The 25,036-nt window shown below is 35.4% G+C and overlaps 1 protein-coding gene across 4 annotated transcripts in view; it reads left to right on the top strand.

Annotated features, from left to right (window-relative positions):
* Window positions 1-25,036, top strand: part of HTT (huntingtin) — a 79,108-nt gene that overhangs the window by 35,578 nt on the left and 18,494 nt on the right. For all 4 annotated transcript variants that reach the window (XR_007376226.1, XM_048941342.1, XM_048941341.1 and 1 more), the window contains 23 exons: window positions 447-574; window positions 1,357-1,467; window positions 1,981-2,058; window positions 2,676-2,899; window positions 3,470-3,548; window positions 3,697-3,858; window positions 4,811-4,866; window positions 5,514-5,662; window positions 6,147-6,283; window positions 8,170-8,286; window positions 10,049-10,171; window positions 10,750-10,988; window positions 12,196-12,338; window positions 14,792-14,999; window positions 16,151-16,292; window positions 17,672-17,851; window positions 19,274-19,450; window positions 19,667-19,743; window positions 20,909-21,047; window positions 22,380-22,502; window positions 23,733-23,946; window positions 24,155-24,300; window positions 24,816-24,993. Coding sequence is in view for 3 of the 4 variants with exons in the window: in XM_048941342.1 (XP_048797299.1) it covers window positions 447-574; window positions 1,357-1,467; window positions 1,981-2,058; window positions 2,676-2,899; window positions 3,470-3,548; window positions 3,697-3,858; window positions 4,811-4,866; window positions 5,514-5,662; window positions 6,147-6,283; window positions 8,170-8,286; window positions 10,049-10,171; window positions 10,750-10,988; window positions 12,196-12,338; window positions 14,792-14,999; window positions 16,151-16,292; window positions 17,672-17,851; window positions 19,274-19,450; window positions 19,667-19,743; window positions 20,909-21,047; window positions 22,380-22,502; window positions 23,733-23,946; window positions 24,155-24,300; window positions 24,816-24,993 (3,330 nt within the window). In the remaining variant the exon portion in view is untranslated. The remainder of the gene's footprint in view (window positions 1-446; window positions 575-1,356; window positions 1,468-1,980; window positions 2,059-2,675; window positions 2,900-3,469; window positions 3,549-3,696; window positions 3,859-4,810; window positions 4,867-5,513; window positions 5,663-6,146; window positions 6,284-8,169; window positions 8,287-10,048; window positions 10,172-10,749; window positions 10,989-12,195; window positions 12,339-14,791; window positions 15,000-16,150; window positions 16,293-17,671; window positions 17,852-19,273; window positions 19,451-19,666; window positions 19,744-20,908; window positions 21,048-22,379; window positions 22,503-23,732; window positions 23,947-24,154; window positions 24,301-24,815; window positions 24,994-25,036) is intronic.

Below are 25,036 nucleotides of genomic sequence, written 5' to 3'. Positions count from 1 at the left end.
CTAAAATGGAGACATTAGGTGGGAGGCTTAATAGGTGTATGGGAACAACATAGAGAGTAGAAATAATTGAGTAGCTTGTCTTAAATTGTAGGTGGAAAGGTTGTCTGGTTTATTCTCAGAAGTTCAGGTTCTTTTAAGTATTGTGTAGCAGGAGAAGCAGCTGTGGTGGGAGTGCTTCTTTTTCTATGGAAAGCGACTGTGCTGTTTAGGTACAAGCAACTTCTGAATCCTTTTTCTCTTTTTTTTTTCTTTTTGTTTTGGATTGCCAACTTTCAATTTATACAGTTTGGTTTCTGCAGTTTTCAAATATGCATCCAGATCCAAAAATTCATGCTGTTAACTTGGACATTTTGTTTAAAAAATCAGATATGTTAAATTATATTAAGTTGTGTGTAATGAGCACTCTAGGTAAAGTGTGTTATGCTAATAAATAATATATTTTTAAGCTACTAGGCAAACTGATGCTAGTGTTCCTGCTACAACAAGTAAATCATCTTCAGTAGGAAGCTTTTATCATCTTCCATCATATCTGAAGTTATACGATGTCTTGAAAGCAACCCATGCTAACTATAAGGTACCGTATGGTATTTGATTGATTCAGAGTATGCTTGAGCAGTTACTCTATTTACCTTAAACATGGCTCTGGCTCTGCTGAGGCAGTAATCCCCAGCATTCTGTTAGTAAATTTACAAAGCCGGGTAAAATTGGTTCAACTGACTTAAACAGGGGAGTGAGATTCACTGAAAGGCTCAAACTGTCCAAATCTCATGTAGTATTGAGGGTCTAATTTGCTTGATTTTGTAAGTAGTAAATCCACCTTTTAAAACCAAAATAAAAACACTCTATCACCAAGAAAACAACCCCAAAACCTGATAAGCATTGTCACCATGTTGCCATTATTTGTACTAAACCATCCTCCACTGTTTTGCAGTGCCATATGAATTACAGTATCTCTCAACAGTTTATTCCAGGATGGGTGAATTATTTTCCTCGTTAGTGTGAATAATAAATGATGAATTCCTTGGAGGTGTAGTATTTTGATTTCTGCACTTCAGAAGGGTGGATTCTTAAACACCTGCTATGTTTCTGAGAAATACCTGATCACTCCTCCATTATTTGTCAGCATTCTAGGCTTTCTCAGATACTGCAACTACTGCAAGATAAAAGATGCCTTTTTTTAAATCAAAATAAAGTTCTATTGCCAGCAATTCATATGGGAGCTTAAGCTTCCAGTGATGCTGATTGAACTACAGTGAAATTTTAGGAGACCGTTTTGTGTCAATACCTGTTTCTGCAATTTCTGTCTCCTTCTCCTCTAACTGTTAAGAAAAAGATTTATTTTATTTTTGTTACCAGGTTACTTTGGATCTCCAGAACACTAATGAAAAGTTTGGATGTTTCTTACGGTCTGCCTTAGATGTTCTGTCACAAATCTTGGAACTTGCAACTCTTCAAGACATTGGAAAGGTACAAGATGTGTTTGGTTTCTATTTGTGTTTATTTGCAGTTGAGTTGTTCCTGTCTGTTGTTTTACCAGGAAGAAGCGTGTATCATGGATTTAAAAATTGTTGTAAAAGACAGTATTCCAAGAAGATGTTGTACTACCAGAAGGCTGGGTGAAATACTCAACCAAATTTACTGCGTTAAATTGGTGCTCCTGAAAGCTGTAGTAAATTCATACTTCCTTTGTTTCATGTGGAGAATTTTTCTCTCTATATTTTTTATTTCAACAAGATAGTTTCCCTGAAGTCATTCTTACTGCAGCAATAAAGTGTAATTAAATACACTCACGTTAAATATGAGAAGGACAAGCCTTCTCCTCTCTTTTCTTGTGTCTTGAAATTTTCATTATCTATGATGTTGGGCATTGTGCTATTTCAAGAATAGCGAAGCAGATCTTGCATTGTCCAATTTTCATATTAATGCTTTTTTAAAATAAAGCAAAATACTATTAAGTTGTTTTTCTGCTTTTTTTGGTAGTGTGTGGAAGAAATCCTGGGATATCTGAAATCATGTTTCAACAGAGAACCAACAATGGCAACAGTTTGTGTACAGCAGGTAAGGAGGTAACTTTTTGGTTACTCTAAGGCTTAACCTGACATCCTGTGCATATCAGCTGGATTCTGATTATGGCCCCTCATACTTCTTAGGGAGGCAGTGTGGGGAAATTTTCATCATCTGTTCTGAAACTTGATGCTATCTGAATAGCTCAGTTTCCTCTTGAACTGCTTCCAGTTTGAATATCTTACTAAAAGCTAAGAAAATAGGAAAATAAGTTTTGTTTCCTATTTTCCAAATGTGTTCTGTAGCCATTAAACTATATCAGAAGACCTGGGAAGCAAAGAACAGTGTTAATGATAGATTTCTGCAAGTTTCCAGTGAGCATCTAGGCTCAAGTTACCACAGTTTAATTTTGGTGGGAAGAGAGCTTCAGTAGACTGTTCTAAATCGTTATGTGATTGTTTTTGCAAGTGAAATGTTTCCATATCGTTTTTGGGCTGAGATGTAGATTGTTTCCTGAATTCTCCCAATTTTTCTTCCATTGTCTCGTATTTGACTACATGATGCACAGTTTGCACTTTCAGTTTGTGATGATCTTCCTTCTGTAGTTCTTTGGGAGTCAACTTTTGTGTAGTCCTAAAACCATAATATTTTTTCCCCATTTTTTTCTCTAGTTACTGAAAACATTATTTGGGACAAATCTGGCTTCTCAGTATGATGGCTTGTCTTCAAACACCAGCAAAGCTCAAGGCAAAGCTCAACGCTTAGGTTCTTCCAATTTGAGACCTGGTCTCTATCATTATTGCTTCATGGCACCATATACACATTTTACACAGGCACTTGCTGATGCAAGCCTAAGGAATATGGTTCAGGCTGAGCAAGAACATGATGCTTCAGGGTAATTTTTTTCTCTTTCAACATAATGTTGGCTTGAAGTAGAATATTTTTTTGGTGTTTTACATAAACATAAATATCATAAGGGGGCATTGTAAGTAATATGAAATTACATTGTGGTGTGTTATATCTTGTAGATTTGAGTGAAGTATCTTTTCATGGCAGTCCTGGGTGGAATTCTATTGAATATCACCAGTGTGTTTCCCAAATCAAAATTAAGTCATTAAAATGGGTATTGCTTAATTTTTTTCAAAGCATAAAATAGTTTAAAATAGATTTGAATACAACTATTTAATTAATTTTCTACCTATAATGAACAGTCAATAGTCTTAAAGGAAAGGCTGGAAAATAACTAAAAGACACCAGAAATACTTTCTCTACTAGAAGTTTGTTGTCTTCATATCTGCATAATTCTGATATAGCATACTGTGGGTTGTTTCTGTTCATCTTTCCTTTTACTAAGATTGTTGAAGCAGTCAATTAATTAAAAGTGGCATCAGGTAAAAATGCTTCTAAGCACCACTTGTTTATACCTCTGTTTTTTTTAGAGCATGTTTTTCTTGTTTTATCACAGGTGGTTTGATGTGCTGCAGAAAGTTTCTACACAGCTGAAAACTAATATTTCCAGTGCTGCAAAGCACCGTGCTGATAAGGTACTCGTGTTATGTACTTCCTTCTGAATGTGCTTTACAATGGTTTTAAAATACTTTCCCCCCATTTACTTTTTACTCTTAAAAAGTAATTTGGTATTGAATGAGACCTTTTCAGATATTAGATTACTTCAAAATTTCTCTATTACAGAATGCTATTCACAATCACATTCGTTTATTTGAACCCCTTGTCATAAAAGCATTGAAACAATACACTACAACAACATCAGTACAGCTGCAGAGACAAGTTTTAGACTTGCTTGCTCAACTGGTTCAGCTACGAGTTAACTACTGTCTTCTGGATTCGGATCAGGTTGGTACCTTATTTCTGCAAATTTGTAATACAGGGATACCACTAGCAGGGTAATTACGTAAATTAAAAAATATATATTGGCCACATTCCGTTCATTGTAATATATTGGTTAAAACAAAGACATGAAGCAAGATGAAAGTGCCCCACCAACTATAAGGGGCTTCAGATTCTTGGCTTTATATCAATATAAATGACTTTGTACTCTCTGCAGCAAGCATAGAGGAACTGTTAATCAGTTTGACTATAGAAATAAGATGATGTGGATGATACAATTAGTATTGTTTTACTTAATAATATTTAATTAAAAGTTTATTTACAAATAGTAAAATGGAAATACCCTACTTAAGAGCATGGACTGGTAATGAGCATTGTGGCTGATAGACATTATTTGATTTTGATGGCGAGGGAGAATGTAGAGGTAAATACCAAAGTATTTGTGATTGTCCATAAAAACAGTGAATTTGTAACAATGAAGTTTAATTTTTATTCGCTACAGTATTTTTAGTATTTTTATAAACAAGTATGAGTTGCAGTTGTAACTTTCTTGTAAATTATTGCACAGATTCGCAATACATGAATGCTGGATCTTAGGCTTTTTGATTGATTCCTGGCTTTTTGACGTTAATGCCTCAAATATCATGTTACAAGAGTGAGAGATAAAATTCTATTATTAAGTATACAACATTTACAACTAAAATTCAGCCTAAGTTCATGTAAACTGTAATGAGCATAGCAGTAGTCATTACCACCAATGAGATTCTCAGGATCTTTTGTAACTCTAGAGGAAGCATTTCTTAAAATACCAGTGAACTGTAAATATAAATGATTTTCAGTGTATGCCTATTCTTTTTCTCCTGCCAAAGCTCACACCTCTGTAACTCTGTCAAAACAATTTCAAATGTGAATTTGTTTGTTTCTGTTATGTAAAGTTTTAACTCTTCATTCTCTTCAGGTGTTCATTGGATTTGTGCTAAAGCAGTTTGAATACATTGAAGTAGGACAATTCAGGTACGAAATTAGAAAAGATCCTTTGAACAGTGGGAATTAACATTTCTTACTCTGAAGCATGCAGTGATTAGATTTGCTAGTTATTTCTGCTTTATGAGAAAAAGTAGTTGCATTCTAGGCAATGAATGTGTGTATTTTCTGCCTCCAGTTGTAGACCTTTCCGAAGATTTAGATTCCCTGTGGTTGAAGAAGCTATGTTGTGCTGTTTCTCAATTTGGTATTTTAAAATTATGTATTTGGGAAATCTGCCAAGGTTTTGCTTTCAGAAATCAGCTCTTGATAGGATTCACCTGCTGAAGGGAGAACTACTGTGGACTCGGGATGAATCCATTTTGTATTCTGCACATCTGCTATTCTTTGTTTTGTTGCACCTATCATCATAAGCAGTGCGATGGAAGTTTTGTTAACCATTTCTGTTATTGTGTGCATTAATTAATATGCTATAATTTAGTAACTGAGCAGTTGTCAAAATTTGAAACAAATGAAGTCCTTTGGAAGAAATCGTACTAAAGAATGAGGCACAAATTACTGAAATACTGTGTAAAAGCAGAAAAAAAACCACATTTGTTTAAAAGATTCTTAGTGTAAACAGATTCATTTCTACTAAACAGAGTCGTGCAATTCAAGCTTGACATTTTTATTTTCAGAGAATCGGAAGCAGTTATTCCAAATATCTTCTTTTTTCTGGTGTTGCTGTCTTACGAGCGGTATCATTCCAGACAGATAATTGGAATTCCAAAGATCATTCAGCTGTGTGATGGCATCATGGCCAGTGGGAGGAAAGCTGTTACACATGGTAATTTAAAAAACAAGACAACTCTGCAAAATTAGTGAGAGTTTAGCAATAAATTAAAATCACTACTGAGTACTAAGCTGTAGAGAATGGAGATCATACTGATTATATCAGAAAATGCTAGCTTTTCAATTTTAATACATGAAATAATTTTCATTTGAATTCTTCAGGAAGTTTGTTATATCCTAATAATGTTAGTCCACAACAGTATTTCTAAGCAATATTTTGAAGACCGTGATTTTGATTCTTAGTCTTCTTTCCTTTCCTCCACTTTCATCTTTTAAGTAGTCATCTATGTTATACTTACCAGTGATTCTGCTGAAAAACCTTTTTGAAAAATCCTTTTTTGTTTTTTTTTTCTGTGTCAGAAGCTTTTTTTTTTTGTGGAGAAGGGAAAGAAAAAAGTGCAGTTTACTTTTAGTAGTTGTTACATGCTGCTCAAGAATGGCTTGTCTCATGCTAAAGCAACAAAAAAATCTCATTTTAGCAATACCAGCTCTGCAGCCCATCGTTCACGATCTGTTTGTGTTAAGAGGAACAAATAAAGCTGATGCTGGAAAAGAGTTGGAAACCCAGAAGGAGGTGGTGGTGTCAATGCTGCTGAGACTTATTCAGTACCATCAGGTAAAAGAGGATGCTGATATCCCTGTTTGTGTTCTGTGATAACGTTGACATTGTTTTGATAGTTCAAAAGCTATCAGGCCATGCTGATGATCTTTTTACACAGATCTTGAACAGATAGACTCTGTGTGTGAGCATTATGTGGAGAGTATGCAAAGATTTTTGGAGTAGGAAGAGGCTTCTGCACCACGAATCAGTGTTGCAAGTCAAATAAATGTCTGTTAGATCTCAGACAAACCTAGGTACTAAAGCCCCGAGAAGCTCTAGTGAAGTGTTGCAATTGTGATTCAAGAAATTTGAAAGAATGGGGTGGAAAGTTGAAGAGAAGTAGGATTAGAAGTAGGAAATATGCTGCTTGGTGATTATCCAAATGTTCCTGAAATATCTTCATGTTAAAATTCTCAAATATATGTTAATAAGACAATGAGACTGGTAGCTACACAGTTGTTACTACTTACCACCCAGATCTCATGGATTTGGAACATTTTATGTTATGAGGGAGTGTTAGAATTACTTTCTTCAATACTCGCCCTTTACAATAAAATCAAAGAAGTAATTTTAAGAGAAGTGACTTAATTACCATGAGATCTTACTGCTATTTCAGCTGATGATAAAACTTAACATACTTCTCCTTTTCACACGATGAATGGAAATTCTGGCATATGCGATGTGTTTTCTGAGAATAGTTGGAAAAAGGCAGTACAGTTTGTCAAAATAATGTGTTAGAACTGCATGTTCTTGGGATAATTTTGTGTATCCACATTCTCTTTTGAATTTGTAGTTTTATAATCATAAAATGACTAACATTTAAATGAAATGACACTCTGGACACATGATGTGAAACAGTGAATAACTTTTATGTTACAAAGGGTACTGCACTTGCTTGCAAATCCTCTTCTGACACACTTAATCTGTTAAAGATCACCTCTGCATTGCTCTTCATCCCTCACCATCCTATTTGTAGTTATTACTCCTGTTCTGTTCATACTGTGTGTATAAGCTGACCTCTGGGCAGGTCTTTGGCTGTGCTAGGGATGTTCTCTACTACAGAACACTTCTTTATCCTTTTTGTTCTTTTAGAACTGTTTAACTACCATCCACGGAGCTGGAGATAGAGAGTTACAGTAATTCAGCCCAAGATTGCTCCTATCACCTTTTTCACAAGAAAGCTCTTGGAAAGAAAATCACCTGGTGTTTTTTATTGGCTATGTTTCTGATGCTGGACTACTCGATTATGTTTTATAACTGCTCTGCCTAACTAATTTTCTGAACCAGATTCTTGTGTCCCACTTCCCAGTCATTGCATTAACATTCCTGCCTGCTGTGGTTTTGGCCTGGCTTCCTTTGAAAGTATTGTCTCCATAACCCTCAAGCCAGAAATATATTCAGCTAGAGAATGTGATCCTTGCTGTTAGTGTGCTAAATTAAAGACTTTCTTTTAAAATTTTATTTGAAAGCTATTTATCTCAGATAAATAAGTTCTATAAGAAAGACTATAAATGTGGAAAATCGCTTTCTTCCCTCCTCTCCCCTTTTGTTGAGTATGTGATGCAGCACTCAGCTTTACTGTCCTTTTTTCCATTCACAGTATTTTGACAAATGCAGTTTAAGAAGGACTAGAAAGCATTTTATTTCAAGTTTGTAGAAAAAAACCTGGGAAATTATTTTTAAAAGAAATTAAAAACAAACAAAAAAAACCCTACAACTAAGAACAAAATTTAAATCTGAAAATTAAATTTTAAAATATTATCTGGTTTCTCATGCAAATTTTGTTTTCTTTGTTTTTTGGCAAACTGATAAAGCAGTAAATATTTTCCACATTACTGTATTACTTGAATGTTTCCTGATAGTATGGGTATTTACTTGTGTTCTTTTGGACTTTTCCTCAGGTGTTGGAAATGTTTATCTTAGTATTGCAACAATGTCATAAAGAAAATGAAGACAAATGGAAAAGATTATCTCGGCAAATCGCTGACATTATTCTCCCAATGCTCGCAAAACAGCAGGTAATGTGTATTTTTTTTTTAAACTATAAACATCCCAACTCATCATTACAGTAATTGCTGTAATTATAGCTTTGAGTATTGTGATTTCTGTATTTTCTTTAAAGTGTGGCCACCTTACCTGGAAGATAATTACTGTAGATTAAGTTGTTGAAAATGTGCAGCACCTTTTAGACTGTTCCTAGGTAAAGTTCTTACTACTTTCTGTACACAGTCAGAGCACTTAATGATGGTGTGAAGATTCTCTGTTACAGAATGTAAAAATTACTTTTTCTTAACTGCAGTGGGTCTCATGGAATTTGTTTTAGTGAAGAGAATGAAATAGCATCAGCCAAAACTGCATTTATTAATCTCTGAATTACAAAGTATTTGAAGCTGAAGCAGTCTTCTAGAGATATGTTGTCTTCTCAAAGCATTGTCTACTGGAGTAGACTGCTTAGGACCATGTGCAGTCAGATTTTGACTTCATTACTTCCAACCTCTTCCAGTGTTAGAACGTCCTCATAGGGAGCTGAAAAAAAAAAAAAAGAGGGGGGAGGAAGAAATTGTATTTAAATGGGGCTTTCTTTATTTCAACTTCTGTATGTTGCTTTTCATCACTAGGTAGTACTGAGCAGATTCTAGCTACTTGTGTCTTCACTACTTTTGTCTCCTGGTGGTCAGATAATTGTACACACTGTTAAGATTCCCACTGAGCCTTCTCCATTCTTCCCTTGTATGACAGATGCTCCAAGCCCTTAATAATCTGTGTGGTGCTTTGCTGGGCTTGTTCTAGTGTGTGCATATGTCTGTCTTAATGGAGAGCCCAGAACTGGACTGCAAGCTAGGAGTTAAAGAGTAGACCTTTTGTATCTGGGAAGAAGACACTATTTCTTTGAGGGGGAATTTTTTCCTTTCTGCTTCCTAAGCAGCAGAGTGTTTGTCTTACCATACAGCTTTCTTTGAAGTATGTATTTCTAATTCCAGAATACAAAGTAAAGCCATGAAATTCTGCCCTTAAGATGTTCTTCGCTCTTTGATGGCAGATTCTCCTTCCTATGAGAAGATTATATGGTGGGGAAGAACAGGCAGTAATGAGGATTAGACAGTAGTTTTTGAAAGAAGCTAAAATGCTGATGAATTAAGTTGCTTTTGTTCTTTTTTTGTATGAATCTGTGCATGTACTTCAACTATCAAATCAACTGTCAAATTAAATTGGCAAGAAGTCACCCAGATTTTGAGTTCAGACCCTTGCTTTTTGTGATCAGCTGTTTTATAACTGAACAGTTGAGGTCCTACTTCAGTTTCTGCAGTGTAGTTCCATTGTAGCTGTTCACTTCTCTGAGGGTTAGGATATTTTTTTTCCTCCTAGTTATCTCCTTCAGCTTAGTCATGACCAAAGCATTCTGTTGTTTTTGTCCCAGCACTTCTGTCTATAAATATGCCTGGTAGGATGTGCAGGGAAGAGATAAGTTTCTAAATTTTGTGACAGTCAGACTTTTGCTCTCATTCTCTACATACAACATATTTCTCCTAAAATAAAGTCGTACATATGTTGAATTTCTTGTGATAGATTTTTATCCATATTGTCAACCTTCCTATGTAGAAAGGCTTGTGATGAAACATTTTTATACTTTTCATAGATTTTTACTGATACAAATTTTATAAAGGACAACCTTATTATGTTCAAGTTGTAATAGAAATGTTTAAAACTTGAGATGATAATATTGTAGTGTGTTTAGAGGTAGTGATAGTTATAGATTAGTTTTGTGGTTTTCTCTTACAGATGCACATAGATTCTCATGATGCTTTGGGAGTACTGAATACTCTGTTTGAAATTTTGGCTCCTTCTTCCCTTCGCCCCGTTGACATGCTTTTAAGAAGTATGTTTGTTACTCCTAAAACAATGGTAAGCAAGCAGGAACCTGATAATGCAAGTAAAATATTTCTAGATAAGTAGTAAAAGTGGATTTTAAAGAGAAGAGAGGTTCTTGTGTCTTTAATGCAAAACAAAACAGTATGTATTTCTATCTTTTTATTTTGCAATGTGATGCTGAAGTAGCTGAAGCTTTTAGGAAAGAATTTGTGACAATTAATATAATTTACCATCTGGGTGCATTTTATACAGAAATCTTCTGCTGATAGGTTACTTACTTTCATTTCGTATTTTTAGGATCAGAAATGTAGAGAAACATAGTTGGAATAAATTTGAGAATGCAATGTATAATAGGTAAATCACATTTTTCTTAAGCCAGCGTTGGTACTATTTTGACAATTGAGATTTTTAATCTCTTTGAAGACTTGCTTTAGTAGATTTGAATACATTTCAATGCTATGTTGAATACATGTGAAGTTGTATAAAATCAGACATACGAGAATGGAGCAAGCAGAAAAGCCTTTTATGTTTGTGTCTTCAAAACATTGTTTTCATAGTAATGGTCAAACCTATCCAGTCTAACAATCTGTGTTTGTTCATTTGTTTGTTAGGCATCGGTGAGCACTGTCCAGCTATGGATTTCTGGAATTTTAGCAATCCTTAGAGTTCTCATTTCACAATCAACAGAAGACATAGTTCTATCTCGTGTTCAAGAGCTTTCTTTCTCACCGTATTTGATGTCACGTCAAGCAATTAATAGACTGAGGCATGGTGAAAATAACATGCCTGCACAAGAGGATCACACTGAGGTTAAACAGATCAAATATCTGCCTGAAGAGACGTTTTCTAGGTATGACGTCTTGGGTCAGTTAAGGGAACAATAAATGTTTCTGAGAAATCAAGAATATGAAATGTATATGCATACATATATAATTGTTAATAAGTTGAGTTTTTAGTAAGTTTGGATGAGTTTTTAGTAGGGACTTTGCAGTATTCTGGTGCCTCTTCTTAAGCCACGTGAAAGACCTACCACAGCCATGAAGATGGGTGAATTCTGATCTTATTAAAATCAGGTCCAAAGCTTTAACTGATTCCATCCTTTTTTGTGGGGCCTAAAACTTGAATCAACCCCAATCTACCCGATAATAGAAGCCTGTGTTCTGAACTAGGATTTTGCCTGCAAATACGATTCAAAGTGGTTAAATTAGTCCTGCTTTTTGTTTCCTACTTCTTGAGGGCTAGCTTTGTCTAGTTAGCTTCCATTCTTAAGCTGTCCAAGAAAGACACTTAAGCAAAAGAAGCATGGAGGATTAGTGCTTTTATTATGTTTACAAAATGTTTATTATTAAGATATCCCATCTTGACGTGGTGGGAAGCCTTTGGAAGAGCTGTTCCTTTGAGAAACTAAAAAGTTTTACGTGAGTGTGGAATTCTAGGTAAAAAGAAAATTCACCTGTTTATCATTCAGCTTACTGTGAGGGTGATGGGTAGAAGGAAAAGGGACATCTGGATTCCTTAAAATGATCTTATGTCCAACAGGAGTGAGTTGGAGGATGATCATGGCTGGGAGCAAGGATTGCTCATTGCAGGCACTCTTTTTTGGTGTTTTGTTTTGGTCTTTTTACCTGGCTGAGGGTTTGGTACAGTTGTAGAGTGAATGAGAGCAAATGAGAACACAAAGAGCTGAATTACTGTGACTTACTGAGTTGCTCCTTCCTCAGCTGAGCTGTAGAGTGTGTTTAACTCATTGCAAATCACTACAAAGACACCACGTCAATTTGAATGTTTGCTGTGGAAGTTGTGGTGGGCTGGCGAGTAGGTAACACAGCTCCATTGTGTAATTGTTCAATACTTGTGATTACCTGGCCATAGCAATAACGTCATGTTTTAGGTAAACCTTTAATATAGCATATAATTCACCATTTTATTTAGGATGAAAGCAGAGTAATTTTTAATTTTGATTTTAAACTTAACGAGTTTTATAGGCAGACATCATGTTGTTCTGAAACAGGTTGCAGTGATGGTTTCCCTATTGACTGTATCCTTCTGTTTTCAAGGTTCTTGTTACAGCTGGTTGGAATTCTACTCGAAGATATTGTTACCAAACAAGTGAAAGTGGACATGAATGAGCAGCAACACACTTTCTATTGCCAGGAGCTGGGCACTTTGCTTATGTGCTTAATACATATCTTCAAATCAGGTAATACTTGAAGCAGTGCCTCATGCTGTTTGCTGTGGCAAGGATTTTTGAGTAAAAGAACTAATGAGAAGCAGTGTGAAGGTGCATAAGACATTCTATCGTACATGCTGTGAAGAACCTTTGAAATTTTATCCTCATGAATACAGGGCCCACTTTTCATGTTTCTTTTACTTATGTAAAAAATGTAGTGACTTTTCATCATTCCTTTTAACTGTCTAATACTTTAGAGTTTACAAATGCAAGGGGTTCCAAATCTATGGCGCTGCATTTTCTGTAGTTAATCTTAATTTGAAGGTTGGTAGCTCAAAATCAAAATACTCAAATTACTGAGTTACTGAACCCTGGGGGCAGTTTCATGACAAGGTAGGTTTCTGTTCTTTATCATAATTAAAAACAACAACAGAGAACCAGGAAAGTCAAAATGGTACTATTTCTGCTAACTAGCATTGTGCACTGTTCTTAAGGTTTATGGGGTTTGTGCACGTATACCCACTCCATTCTCTGGCTGGCAGTCTTACTATTCTATTCTTACTAGTTATCTAAGGGAGTAACCTGGAATAGTGTTGTTCCCCAGTAAGTTAAGCAGATCTTTTTGTGTCATTGTCCTAGCCATCTCCTTCTCAAAAAGTTCTTTCCTCTTCTGTGTGTTAGAAATCAGACAAGTAATTCTTCCTTCTACAGCCCCGTCTGTAGAACAGAAGTTATACAGCACTTCCTTAGTAGATGTGATTAACAAAAAAGTGAATATCAAACACTGTTTCTAAATTTTTAGCATGATTCTGTTTTGTGTCCAACACCCTTTAATCTTTTTAAGCTCTTCCTGCAGATGTCAATTATGAAGTCCTTTCTTGACAAAAATCTTCATTCTGCTGCTGTCGTTGCTAGCAGCTGCTTCTTGCAGCTCTGGGTATAGTTAGTGATCATTCTGTATTTCCACGTGCCCAGTACTATTGTACTACTGCTGTGACAGGCACATATGTATGCTGTTAATTGCTGTTATTGAGCAAAAATTTCCAATACAAATTATGAAAAATAACCTTTGCCAGAATGATTTGGAGTAAGTGATTAAATGGAATTGAGCCAAGACCAATGAAATTAGTCAATTAAGCTGGTGACTGAAATCAGGGAAGTGGGTAACTTCAGCCAGAGCTTTTGACAGAGGAAAGGGAAGGCTCCAGCTAGTTCTTCTGCAGCAGCTGGTTTCCAAGATGCATTTGTCTTGGCAAAAGCTATGTAGAAACTGTCATACTGAATAAAAGATAAATATTAAAACATTCATGCAAAGCACTGGTATACATGTACTGCATGATCTCTCAAAATCACTACAAATCCACTTCAAGGACTAATAGTAATGTGGTTGCCATATATGGTGTTACAGAGTAGAAGTGAAGTTCTTCAAATGTGTGAATTGTATTTTCATGTTTTAGCATTTTCTTTCAGGTTTAGGCATAGATTTAATTATGTGGTTTCATGCTGCTTGTTCAGTGAAAGTCTTCATAATTTTGCATCTCTTTAAGTTATTTCATCTTTACTACAGCTGCACCTTAATTCTGAATTGTGTTTGGGAACACAGGCTGTGATCTTCTCTCATTTTTAACCACTGTTCAACATGGGTGTCTTATCTTCTCACCCATTATAGATTTTGTCAGAACGCAAACATTGCTAACTCCTGTATGTTCAATTATGGAAAACTACCAGATTAGAAATGAAGATTTACAATGTGCTACTTTGAAATAGAATGGAAATAAAAGGGATGGGTAAACTGAAAAGTTGGTCCTGTAAATTTAGACAACTTTAAGTTTCTCCATTTTCCTTGTTTTCCTTCTGTTCTTTTTGTTACATAAATGTGTAAGTAGCAAGTCTGAAAGCAAAATTCAGCTTTTGTGCTGAGTGTTCAGTGTGCTGGGCAATGACTTTTTGTCACTTAAAATAATGTCCTTCTTGCACACACTTCAGAATTTGGATGGAATAGTTTCAGTTTATTTTCAACTAAATATATTTGGTACCTGTGGTAGGAGACTTGTGAGTTGTCTTAATAGTGTATAGAATAGCAGTTACAGCATGGTTTTTATTTAGAACTTCTGTGATATACTTCAAAAAGAAAAATATCCTCATCTATAATTAACAATTTTAAAATTGATTAAAGTTTTCATGTATTTGGTAACTATTTAATGGATGACAGAGGAAAAGTTAGGTGTCATTACAGTTCTGATCTGATCTAAAATATTGTTCATTGAGCTGAGAGCTTGTTACTACTGATTTACACACTATACTTTGTAAAAATGCATGACTTGCTTTACATTTAAAATAAAATACAAAGAATATGCCTTTATTTCAGGAATTGTACTGACTTATGAGCGAACTTCTGTATTTTTGGGGTACCCAGGATTATTTTGAAACTTCAGAATTCCATGCAGAACATAGTTTCTCTAACATGCTTTCATATTTTTCAGGGATGTTTAGAAGAATCACAGCTGCAGCCACCAGGCTTTTTACAGGAGATGGATCTGATGGTAGTTTCTATACCCTTGAAAGTCTGAGTGACCTTGTTCAGTCCATGGTTCCCACACATCCTTCCTTAGTTCTCCTCTGGTGTCAGATCCTGCTTCTTGTTAATTACACAAACTACAACTGGTGGTCAGAAGTGCATCAAACTCCAAAGTAAGGTTTGTTTTTGATCCCTAGTAGTAGTACCATGTCTCCCAGTTGTATTTGGTACAGCTGTATGGAAAAAAAAAAAGCCCAAACAAACAAGTTTTAATCTTCAGAGCTGCCAGCTGTTGAATAATACTGCTTAGGTTCTGAAATAGTTCTGCATTTATTTTGTGTGTATGGTTTTGTGTGTGTTTGTGTGTATACTGTCTGTTCTGATGTTAGTATGCCTTTCAAACTAAGGAAGTACACCCAGTGCTCAGTTGTTCCTCGAAAGAACAGTTGGGTAAATCTCTATACTTTGAAGACAATAAATTCCTTCTTTGTCCTTCTAAAAATGAAAAATTATAGAAAAAGCTATAGCTGTTTGTATGGGGACTTCTTATTTCACTTTCTAGCAAATAAGCAGCTAGTGCAGGTGATTTACACTTAGTGTTTATGGAAATATGGTCTGATCAGTAAGATGCAGGTACATCTGTGATCACTTGTCAGTGGGTCTCCTACTAAATGCTGTCAAAGCACCACGCTGGTTCATTAGCAGTAGTCAAAGTAGGTGTTAGTAATATCAATATTAGCTGTCTGAAATTCAAAAATTGTTTCTAAACTGAGCTAACTCCTGGTCTGTGAATGGGTCAACCCACCTGTCAGACACACCTGCCATTAGGATGATGTCGTCTGCGGGTGTGAAAGATACTCCACTGTGTGGGATGGGTAGCCCACTGTAGAGGAAGAGTAACAGCTGACTTAAGAGAAATTTCTGATACTTGCACAGTGAATGTTAGGGAAGACTAATTGTGCTCTAAAATGTGTGGATCAATACTTAGATACGCACTCAGATGTGAGACTGTTGCCTTAATTCAGTCTCATGGTTTGAAAAACACGGAATTAGGTTCTGTTATTACTTACGACACAATAGCCCAAGGTTTTTTCTTGTAAATAACCAGTTTGTTTCCTTAGACAGCATGAAGAAAAAATAAACATTGAACAAAAGGTAATATGACTGTTGCTAGAAAGCTGATGGAAAGCGAGGTGTCTGTTTCAGAGCAGTATAATGTTTAAATGAAGTTTCTAATAGAAAGACTTACAGTGAGTAGAATGTTCCAAGCAATTTGATTTTTGATGTTTCTACATGGTAATAAAATATAATGTACTTCTTGCAGGAGACACAGTCTTTCTACTACTAAATTACTTAGCCCTCAGATATCTGGAGACAGTGATGAATCAGATTCAGAATCTAAACGTGGCATGTGCAATCGAGAGATAGTGAGAAGAGGAGCACTCATTCTTTTTTGTGACTATGTGGTAAGTTTTGAATTAGGGATTTTATAACTATGGTTCTGAGTTGTTTTCTTAAGTTACCGGTTCAAAAGCGAGAATTGAGGACTAATGTGAAGCTAATCATTTTCTTTCTAGGGGACACTTATGTACAACTTCATTTTGCATTTTTTCTATTCTGAACTAGTTCTCATGGCATGTCTGAGGGTACCTGGTAGGTAATAGAATAATCTGCTAGATATTATATCCTTTACTTGTGTGTTGCTATCAGTGTACTAAGTGCTGGATTTTCCAACATCAGTAATAATAAGTAAAATAAATAAAATAAAAGGTTTTACATTAACATTTCACTTCCATTTTTGGTTCTCTAACAAGAACAATTTCTGTGGCTTCAGCCTTTTCATGCCTCAGTATTAGCATTTTAGTTCATTGGAATCATACCTTTGAGGTGAACCTTCCTGTAATACTTAGTATTGCACTTCAGTTTGCATTGCAAAGCACTTTTGGGGAAGCAATCTTCATTCCTCTCAGATTCAACTGCACCAAAAGCTATGCTTAAAAAGCACTTCAACTCCCAATGGGCTTTAAGTCACTATGGTCAGATTTGAGCCTAGTCCAAGTTAATACTCTTCAAAACCTTTTTACTGAGAAGTGTTGGCTTTTTGGCATCGTGTGGTTAGTTCTACAGGTCTGTTGTGTTGCATTCCTTGTTGTTATATGGTTAGCCTCTGTAGGCTTAAAATTAATTACTGAAAGATCTCTTTGGATATGTTTTCCACTTATCTGGTGTTTAGGGCAAATAGTAGTATGAAATCTTTAAAGGGAAGCCTAAATGAAAATCACCCTCTACAAGATGACTGTGTATGTGTGCTTCTTTCAAACAGTATTTTGTTAAAAGCGATGTCTCTGAAATGTCCTTCTCAATTTACTTCTGTCATGTTGGAAGGGACCCACAAGGATCATCGAATCCAACTCCTAGCTCCTCACAGGACCACCTGAAAAACAGACACTGTGTCTGAGAGCGTTGCCCAAACGCTCCTAGAACTCTGGCAGGTTCAGTGCTCTGACCACTGCTCTGGAATTCCTGTTCCAGTGCTTAACTACTATCTCACCTTTGTCTATTATCCAGTGTGACTCTCCCATGATACAGCTTCAAAGTGTTCCCTTTTCATGTCATGGTGTAATGATACTGAAAAAGCTGGTCACAAATTCATTATGACTTTTAATTTGAACACGCTCAAAAGCACATGAAAAAACTAATCCATAAGTAATGGTGGCAGTACTAAAATACGGACAGATTGTACCATTATTTTAAAATTACTGAAATTATGTACAAAAGTCTTCATGTGTCAGATCGTGTTTAGTAATTAGGTACTTACTATGCATGTTACTTTTTTCCCTTTCAGTGTCAAAACCTACATGATTCAGAACACTTGACTTGGCTTATTGTGAATCATGTTCAAGACTTGATTAATCTATCCCATGAGCCTCCAGTGCAAGACTTCATTAGTGCTGTTCACAGAAATTCAGCAGCCAGTGGTCTCTTCATCCAGGCCATTCAATCACGGTGTGAGAATCTTGCAGCTGTAAGTCTAACTTAATTTTTTAAGAAAGAAATCACTTAGATTCTAGTATAATTATAACCAGTAAGTATGCAGATTCTAACATTTCTGTGTCATCTATCAAATTGTAATGTTATTTCTGAAGACGCTTAATAAGAAAAAAACAGCAAGAAATGAACCTTATAATATATTGGCAACTTCAGTATCAGGTGTGTTCCATTTCATCAAATCTGTAAATTCAATTAGAGTTGATTAAGCTGCTGTTCTTCCTTTTTTATTATTCTACATAGTAGATATGAGAGTTAAAGTAAAGCTTTAACTTCCAACTTCAATTTCAGTACCTTGGTGACTACTACTAACCACAAAGCTGGGAACAGGAGCTAATACATTTTCATAGGCCCTAGCAGCGTGAAAATCAATTGCAAGCTCAAGTTGCCCCTCATTAATCTGGTGCAGAAGTTACAGGGTCTTGACACTGGACTCTTTATAAGCTTCAGAAATTCAGCTTACGATTTCTGTTGGTTATTGTAATTTCCAGATTAAAAGGAGTGGATGATTAATTGTAGGGATGTAGGATTGTACTCATCCCTCTCAAGCTTGGGAACTAGCTCAGTGAGAAAGTTATTTACTGGGTTTCTTTTAGAGGTAATGGTGAGAGATGCTCCCACACCCTGAGCAACCTGGTAAAATTTCCTCTCATTATTGTCTATGGGCAAGTCCACTGCAACTGCTGTAGTGCCCTAAGTGTCTGAGTAAAATGCTTTTAAGCTGAGATAAGTCTGAGTTATAGTATGCTTGTCTGAGAATAGGTAAAATTGACTGCACATGTTTGAATGGAAGCTGTATTTTGGTGAAATACTGGTAATTTATCAGTCAAATTAGTAAAATTAGAACAGATAATGTTCACAGTCTGCTCTTAAAAAAAAAAAATCCGTAAGTCACTGTTTTGTCTTTTTTTTCCCCTTTAGAATGCATCTTGAAAACATGTGTATATGAATTTCCTTGTGCTCCTTTATAATCATGCATCACTGTTTCTATGATTACGAGCTCCAAATATCCCTTATGCTTTTCTTGACCCTTACGCTCATGTCTGGACTCTGGCTCAAGTTTATCAGCCTTCAAATCATTCTGTGATTTTGCTTAAGACTTCTGTTTTTTTCCTTAATTTAATTTCTTCCTCTTTTTTGTACTTGCTGTTCTTACAGTTAATTGCCAAGCAAACCAGTGTTCATATAAATTAACTCAGTAACTTGGACTTATTAGCATACAGATGATTATATTGGTCAGTTTGTTGTCTGCTGTAGTGATTTTATAAGTACCTTTTCCTTTAAGCTCTTTGTTATTCCAATCGATTGACTTATTTTGTTTCAACACCCTCCTATTTAACCCTGCTGCCATCAGTGTTAGATATGTAATGTTCCCTTTTTGTGTTCTTTCAATGTTTAGCCTACGACTCTGAAGAAGACTTTACAGTGCTTAGAGGGGATACATCTCAGCCAGTCTGGAGCAGTCTTGACATTGTATGTTGATAAGCTTCTTTGTACTCCATTCCGTGTGCTTGCTCGCATGGTTGACACACTGGCTTGCCGTCGGGTAGAAATGCTTTTGGCTGCAACTTTACAGGTAAAGATAAATACGTTTATCTGCAAATCAGTTTGAGTAGTGCTAGCAATAACAATCAAATGTAAGTGTTTAAATTAAAGTTATTTCTATGGAAAAATAACACTTTATATTGTATATAGATATGAATGATTGCATTTCACTTTATCTGCATATAAATCTCATAATTTGTTCTAAGTACATATATGTATTTTACTTGTTTTCTTGTGACTCCTATAGAACAGCATTACTCAGTTACCAGTTGAAGAACTGGATAGAATTCAGGAATACCTTCAAAACAGTGGATTAGCAACGAGGTAATACCGGTACCTGTTAAAATATCAAGTTAAGGAATTTTGTAGAAGTAGTTATGATAGGTTTGAGTTTTTTTAAGCTAAGATAGCAAATTCTGTTAAGAGGTGAAATGAGTAAAGCATCATGTAAGGTGCATGCTTACTGTAACTTGAAGACAGTTGCTTAGATGAGTTTACTTCTTAAATGCATTTTGCAACTTCAAGAAAGCCAAAGGCTAGGAGACATCAGACTCTATCCCAGACCTTAAAAGTATTTAACTTTTAAAGTTACCCCAAATTAATTTTGGCAAAAATCACAAACTACATTGCTGTGAAAACAACTTTATTTTCCTCAGACTTGTTTTGTCAGATTTTGTCTGTTCCAGCTGTTGTTCTTTTTCATTCACTGGTTTAATCTTCCTGTTGTTTATATGTAAACTACTATTATAAAAGGAACAAAGCATTCAATCCTTTCAAAAGCCTTACTCAATGATGAAAAGAGTAATTTGTTTCTCCTGATGTCATTGCTATCTGAGGTTGATATCTATTGACTGAAATAGGAAATAGAAGCAGGAGTAAAGAACGTGAAGCCTAAGACAGCAGTAGATTGATAGCAATGTGCCTGCACTTATGAGATTTAACTTAGGAATATAATACTAGTCAGAATTCTCCAAATGACTTTTACAGTACCAGTACAGTACTGGGATCAGAAAAAGAAACAAAAAGAAAACATTGATTGCAGTATCTTTTAAATCACGGATAAATTCTTCATCTTAAATATCAGTTTACTTTTACTTCGTTTTCTTAAAGTGGATTCTTGTTTGTCCATCTTGTCTGATGGAATGTGTTCATATGCAGTCAAGTCTGTGCGTTAAATTTTATTCTTATTCACTAAAAAGGGATGCTACTTAGAGAAATTGAGCAGCTTGCATTTTATGCATAAGCACAAAGTACAAGCTCAAAATCTAAATCAAATCCTTATTGTTGGCGGTACAGGATTGATTTTTTGTGTCTATTGGTAGCTGATGAATTTTGCAGTTTTACATCATGTGGATGATCCAGCAAAAATCTTATGATGCTAGTGCTTTTCTGTCCCAGTTATGAGCATTAGTTCACTGGATGAGTATCTTTTTTTAAATGCTTTATGAAACTAAGTTAGCTCTTTGCTGATGCTTGTTTTTATTTTCAGACACCAAAGACTTTACTCACTCTTGGATAGATTTCGTCTTATGGTGGCACCAGACACAACTAGTCCTTCACCTCTGGTTACCTTGCACCCACTAGATGGAGAAGACCAACCAGGTTTAGAGAATGTAATTCTAGATAAAGTAAGATTCTGTTTAGAAATGCCTTGCTCAAAAAGTATTCTTCTTATTGTGACATATTTGATAGCAGCTTATTTTTACTATGCTCTTAAAATTATCAATCTCAAACAGGGATCAGTGAATGAATGAGTTAGGCCAAATATTAATAATTAAAATGTGCATGCATATTTCTTACATATATGGTGCCATGAAAAACTATCAAGTTTTTTTTCTCTCCATAAAATTACACAAAAGATTTACAAGAAGGTTCATACAAACGTATGCTGTCATCTGTTTTCTTTCTCTATTAATTTGTTGACTGAAAATAGCTGGCTTTCTCTTTTTGAATTTCTGTTTGACATGTAATTAGATACATTTACCTCAGTGCAGGATGGAAGGCTAAGAGGATTTTGAGGTCTTTGTCTTCCTTTCTTTCCAGTTTGTCCCATAACAGCTCATTTCTCCTTTTCGTTACTTCATGTTCTATAGTGATGCATAGAAACTTTAAACGTGTTTAATAGAGATGGCAAAAATTACTGATTAGCTGATAATTTAGAGCTGTCCAAGTGAGTTGTGGAACACACTGACTTAATAGAAGGACTGAGAACAACTTAGATAGTAAGAAGAAAGACTGTGCCCAGAAACCATTTGCCTGTGGATTTCTGCCTTCTTCCTCTGTGTAACTTCAAATCTTGCACAAAGGAAGTTTTCATATGCTTCTTCCACAGTTGGATTCTAATTAGTATCAGCTGCCTTGGGATGTTCATTAATTGATAAAGGAAACAAAAAAAATTGGCTCTTAATATTGTTCAGTTAAATTAGTTATATTTTTAACTTATTCCTCTAGGCTCAGCGCTATAAATATAAGGAGTAAGTCTTAATTTGTTTCAGTGCATCTTTCAGTGTAGATGCTGTCTTCATCTGATAAGATAGACCACTGATTCTGAAGACTTTTCTTTCCTTGTTGCCGTATTTTTTTCCTTTTATTATACTTGATTACCAAATATTCCAGGTTTTCTAAATGCTGTCATCAGCTTTTCAATCCTAATATACCTATGCCATATGCTAAGCTTTTTTGGCTTTGTTTCCTGTCCAGACTCCATGGAAATAGACAACTTGTCTATTTATCTTACTTGAAGATGGTCTGTTGATCAGTCATCTATTTTGCATTTTCTCGTGGCTGGTCTTTTTTTGCAGTTTCTTTTTTGTTCTTGTTGTTGACATTAATGTGGCCTAGAGATCTCTTAAAAGAACCACAATTAAATGACATTAAGCAGTTCTCCCTCCACCCCTGAAATCATTTTAATTTTGTGAAAATAAAATCTGTAATGAACTTGTTTTCTTCAATTATTAAAGGAGTGGTATATGTCTCTGGTGAGGTCTCAGTGCTGCATCAAGTCTGACTCAGCATTACTAGAAGGTGCAGAACTGTTAAACAGAATTCCTCAGCCTGACCTGAACTCCTTCATGAACAGCAAGGTAACTTTTTTGTCTGATGGAACAGTATCAGCTGAAGATGTTGTATCAAATTGTTTCAGATATTCTAGTTGGTAGTATTAATAGATTAGATACTTAAATGCATACCTTTCAGATTTACGTAATGCTAGCTCTTCACCTGTTGGATTTCATTACGTTTGGGAAATGAAATGCTGAATGTTTTTTGGCTCTGTCTAGCAATGGTGCTAATAGTTTTCTAATAGTACAGATTGTGTGTATGGAGTGGAAGTGAAGAGGAAGTTCACGTATCCACAGTTCTATCGTTTTACATAATTTTCTTGTACAGCCTTTTACAAGACCAGATGATTCTGAAACTTTTGATCATCTATACTAGTTTACTTCTAATATAGCTCTCATGTGACACAAATGGTGAATCTGCAGTGAGGCACAGCTGTGTTTATTAAGAGCATAATTTGCTCAAATTCTCTACAGTACGTTTATTGTTGGCATGCTGAAATGATAATGGAAAACTAAAGATATTTTATACTTTCTCATTTTGAGGAGAAGTGAGTAGTATTCAAATGTAGATCCTGTGGAGTCACAGTGCCTTTCAGTCTTTTTAGAATTTAAGATTCAATTTACTGGAGGTACTTTTGGAGAAGGCAGAATTTAAATTTAAGTGAAGTTGAGCTTATAGTTTTATTTTCAAACTTATTTTTTTCTACTGTTTTTTCTTTAAGAGGATAAAAATTCCTGTGATGTTTGTGAAATGGGTCATGATGGTGGTGGTAGTTTTTCTTTCGTTTTTTGGAGAGTGACTTGTCTGAGCATGCACCCCAAATAACTGGTAGAGCTTGTACTTTTCAATCCTCTGTTAACAAGTATTTCTAAAATTTTAATATTTTGGGCTGAATTGCTGTTTGTTTTCCTTGATATGTCTTTGGAAAGTTTCAGCAAAAGTGTTTTTAAATAACTTCTGAGCATAAGGTAAAGGAAAAAGAAAAAAGGGAAATGCATTAAGTTTTCAGGCAGAATACACAGAGCTATTTTATTTGCGTAACAGGGATATAACTTATCTGGGAAGTATACAGCAGAAGTTTCCTTGTTTTCCCCACTGAGAAATTTGCGCTTATTTATGATGAAATCTTTTTAAGAATCAGTTTATCAACAAATAAATCTTACTTGTTGAAGATTCTTTGTATACATTCATGTCAAATGCTTGCTTTTCTTTAAAAGCAGTTTATTTACTTTGTACTTCCTGTTTAATTTCAGGAATTCAACCTGAGCTTGTTAGCACCTTGTTTAAGCCTTGGCATGCATGAAATCTCACGAGACCAGAAGAGTAGCCTTTTTGAAACAGCTCGGAGGGTAACACTGGATCATGTGTCTGCCACTGTACTAAACCTTCCTGCCAGCCACCAGGTTTTCCAACCGCTTTTGCCAACTGAGCCATCAGCCTACTGGAAAAAACTAAACGATATCTTTGGTAATAGAAATAATGGTCTCTTTAAGTTTATTCTCTCCTCTACAAAGGTAGTTTCCAGGTGGCCTGTCAATGCATGAACTTACTATTAAAAAAAAAAAAAAAAAAGTCAAGATGCTTGGCTTAAAAATGCCTATGAAATAATTCTAAAAAAACATTTATTGACAGAAAAAACTCAAACTTGTAGATTCCATCCTGTCTTGTCTTGTAGGTGATGAGATGATGTATCAGTCTGCGATGACGCTTTGTCGTGCACTCGCTCAGTACTTGTTGTTACTCTCCAAACTACCAACCACTCTCCGTGTTCCTCCTGACAAAGAGGATGACATCCTGAAATTTGTCGTGATGTCAATAGAGGTGAGAAACTAAAGCGTAAATAAAGATGTGATGAAACATTGGGAGGGAACCAGCTTTGACTTAATTTGATCACCATGGAATGAATTTTGATCCAGGCAACTTGTCTTACTGCAGAAGTTTATTCAATGTTTCTTTTACTTGATCTGTGCCAGAAAATCAGGTGGGCTTATTGGGCGAGGGTAGCTTTTTACAAAAAGAAATTGGCTGAAAGATACAATGATCTTGACATTTTGGAAAAATGCCCTGCACTGTTTCTGGGACATTGGATATAGAAGGGTTTGTTTGTTTGTTTAATTTTTGTTTTGCTTTCTTTTTCTCCCTCTGTATAATGCTCTTCATTTTCTTGTTTTCTCAAGAAACAAAATCATTTTTTCTGTACAGCTTACTTATTAAAAACATATATATTATGTATTGCTGGAAACAAACAAAAACACCAAAAGCCAACAAAAACCTTCAACTATCAAGTGATATGCTTTGAGAATTTTGTTCTAATAGCAATTGTTTATTTTTCATAGGCGTTATCATGGCATTTAATACATGACCAACTTCCAATAAGTATAGATCTGCAAGCTGCTCTGGATTGCTGCTGTCTGACTTTACAGCAGCCTGGCCTCTGGAATTTGCTGGCTTCTGCAGTTAATGTGACATATGCTTGCTCCTTAATTAATTGCATTAAGTTTATCATAGAAGCAGGTGAGTCCCATTTGAACAGCTATGAAACAAAAATTCTTAATAG

Source organism: Lagopus muta, chromosome 4, assembly GCF_023343835.1.
Source record: "Lagopus muta isolate bLagMut1 chromosome 4, bLagMut1 primary, whole genome shotgun sequence".
In the NCBI taxonomy this organism is placed as follows: Eukaryota; Metazoa; Chordata; class Aves; order Galliformes; family Phasianidae; genus Lagopus; species Lagopus muta.
The sequence above is the reverse complement of the archived record's forward strand: the minus strand, read 5'-3'. Positions and strand labels throughout refer to the sequence as shown.